The 2,000-nt window shown below is 40.0% G+C and overlaps 1 protein-coding gene across 1 annotated transcript; it reads left to right on the top strand.

Annotated features, from left to right (window-relative positions):
• Positions 1–35: 35 nt before the first annotated feature.
• Positions 36–1,996, top strand: LOC125199528 (ADP-ribosylation factor GTPase-activating protein AGD3-like; the record flags this gene model as incomplete). The annotated part of the gene is made up of 6 exons (XM_048097522.1): positions 36–176; positions 259–594; positions 844–989; positions 1,092–1,185; positions 1,274–1,758; positions 1,888–1,996. Coding segments are annotated over exons 1-6 (1,236 nt in total), but the record flags the coding sequence as incomplete, so codon positions are not given.
• Positions 1,997–2,000: the final 4 nt, after the last annotated feature.

Below are 2,000 nucleotides of genomic sequence, written 5' to 3' on the forward strand. Positions count from 1 at the left end.
CCAGGTCTGTTTTCTTAGTTTGTATGCCTCTTTACCTCTCAAGTATGCTATTATTTCAATTTTCATAAATTTTTCATTTTGCTTGTCAGGCAGAGAGTGCCCTGGATCAAATGGATTGGATTGAGAAAATAACAGGGGTGATAGCCTCATTGTTGAGTTCTCAGACTCCTGATAGGGTAACTTTTCTGAGATGTTATACTCTAATAATTTGTAATTAGTAAAATTCTGATGATTGAAGGTTTCCCATCGTTTATTCAGTGTTTACCCACTAGTCCAATGGGAAGTGGTCATCATCGGTCCACTAGTGAGAGTAGTTCATTTGAAAGTGCCGACTTTGATCATGGAGCAATTGAGGAGTACACATCAGAGAGATTTAACTCGTTACAGATAGACCGTCCTCTGAGAAACTCACAACAGCAAAGAACTGGTGTAAAAACCGAGAAGCCAATTGATGTACTGCGAAAAGTCTGTGGTAATGACAAATGTGCTGATTGTGGTGCTTCTGAACCAGATTGGGCATCCTTGAATCTTGGTGTTCTTGTATGCATTGAATGCTCTGGTGTTCACCGTAATCTTGGTGTGCACATATCTAAGGTATAGGCTACATAATTTTACTAGGCTTAGCACTAGGACACCACTATTGAATATCCCTGCTTATAATTCGCTAGCAGAAGGCAATTTAATTGCCTACCCTATATTTGGGATCTTAATTAAAAACTGTTCACCTATAGCTTTCATAATCTCTTGAAGGAAATGCTTACTGGATTTTGTGTTGTGTTCAACACATACTTTTGCTCTAAAGTATGAGTTAACATGCAATTCCATTCTTGCTCCTTCTTGCAGGTCAGGTCACTAACTCTCGACGTTAAGGTCTGGGAGCCGTCTGTTTTAAATCTATTTCAGTCTCTGGGAAACACCTTTGCAAATTCAGTATGGGAGGAATTACTGCAGTCAAAGGGTGTCTTCCAAGTCGATCTTGGTCCGACAGGGTAATGCTTATTTTAACTTAATAAATTATGTGCTTTGGCGAGTTGCTTTTGGTATAAAATCTATGCACATCATTACTTATTTATTCCTTTTTTTTTCTGTAGATTGTACCAGAGTAATAAGTCACAAATGGTTTACTTCAGCAAGCCCAGTCCCGCAGATTCAATTTCTACAAAGGAGAAATTTATTCATGCGAAGGTAATTTCTTATCAATCTCTTATTTTAAATCGAGTATCTCGTTATCTCTCATCTTATATATGAGCTGCTTCTGCTTCCACTGGCACAGTATGCAGATAAATTTTTTGTTCAGAAGGCCATGGACCACCAGCCTCTAGCACAGCAGATGTGGGATGCTGTCCGTGCCAATGATAAGAAGGCTGTCTACGGGCTCATTGTCAACTCAGGAATAGATATAAATGCTATTTATGGGCAAGGAGCTAGTAGCTCGTCTCTCACCCTTGCCAAAGTAATGCTGTTGCAAGAGCAGACTGCTCATGATCCGTACTCTGATTGCTTGGAAGCCGAGATGTTGCATGATACGTTTCCAAGCTCCATAAACCCAGCATGTACAAGCAAAGACAACAGTTCTGTTGAGGATATCGACGGATGCTCCTTGCTTCACCTTGCCTGTGAAACTGCGGATATAGGAATGATAGAGCTTCTTTTGCAATATGGTGCAAACATAAATGCGACTGATTCCAGGTCACACACACCCCTTCACCGGTGTATCATTAAAGGCAAAGCAGCATTAGCAAAGCTTCTCCTAACAAGGTAACAAATCATTTTGGGTTTAATATTGGGTATTAATAAACCTGATTGAGAGATGGTGGAGCTTAATTGCCATAAAAAATTGTGTATGGATAGTTAGTTCTCTTTCACTGACTAATCTGTTCATTTCAGAGGAGCTGATCCACGAGCTGTTGACTACCAAGGAAGATCCTCACTCCAGCTTGCTGTAGAATATAGTTTTGATGACACTGAGGTCCTTGCGATTCTTTCAGAATCACATGGAT

This window comes from Salvia hispanica, unplaced genomic scaffold (assembly GCF_023119035.1).
Source record: "Salvia hispanica cultivar TCC Black 2014 unplaced genomic scaffold, UniMelb_Shisp_WGS_1.0 HiC_scaffold_537, whole genome shotgun sequence".
Taxonomy (NCBI): domain Eukaryota; kingdom Viridiplantae; phylum Streptophyta; class Magnoliopsida; order Lamiales; family Lamiaceae; genus Salvia; species Salvia hispanica.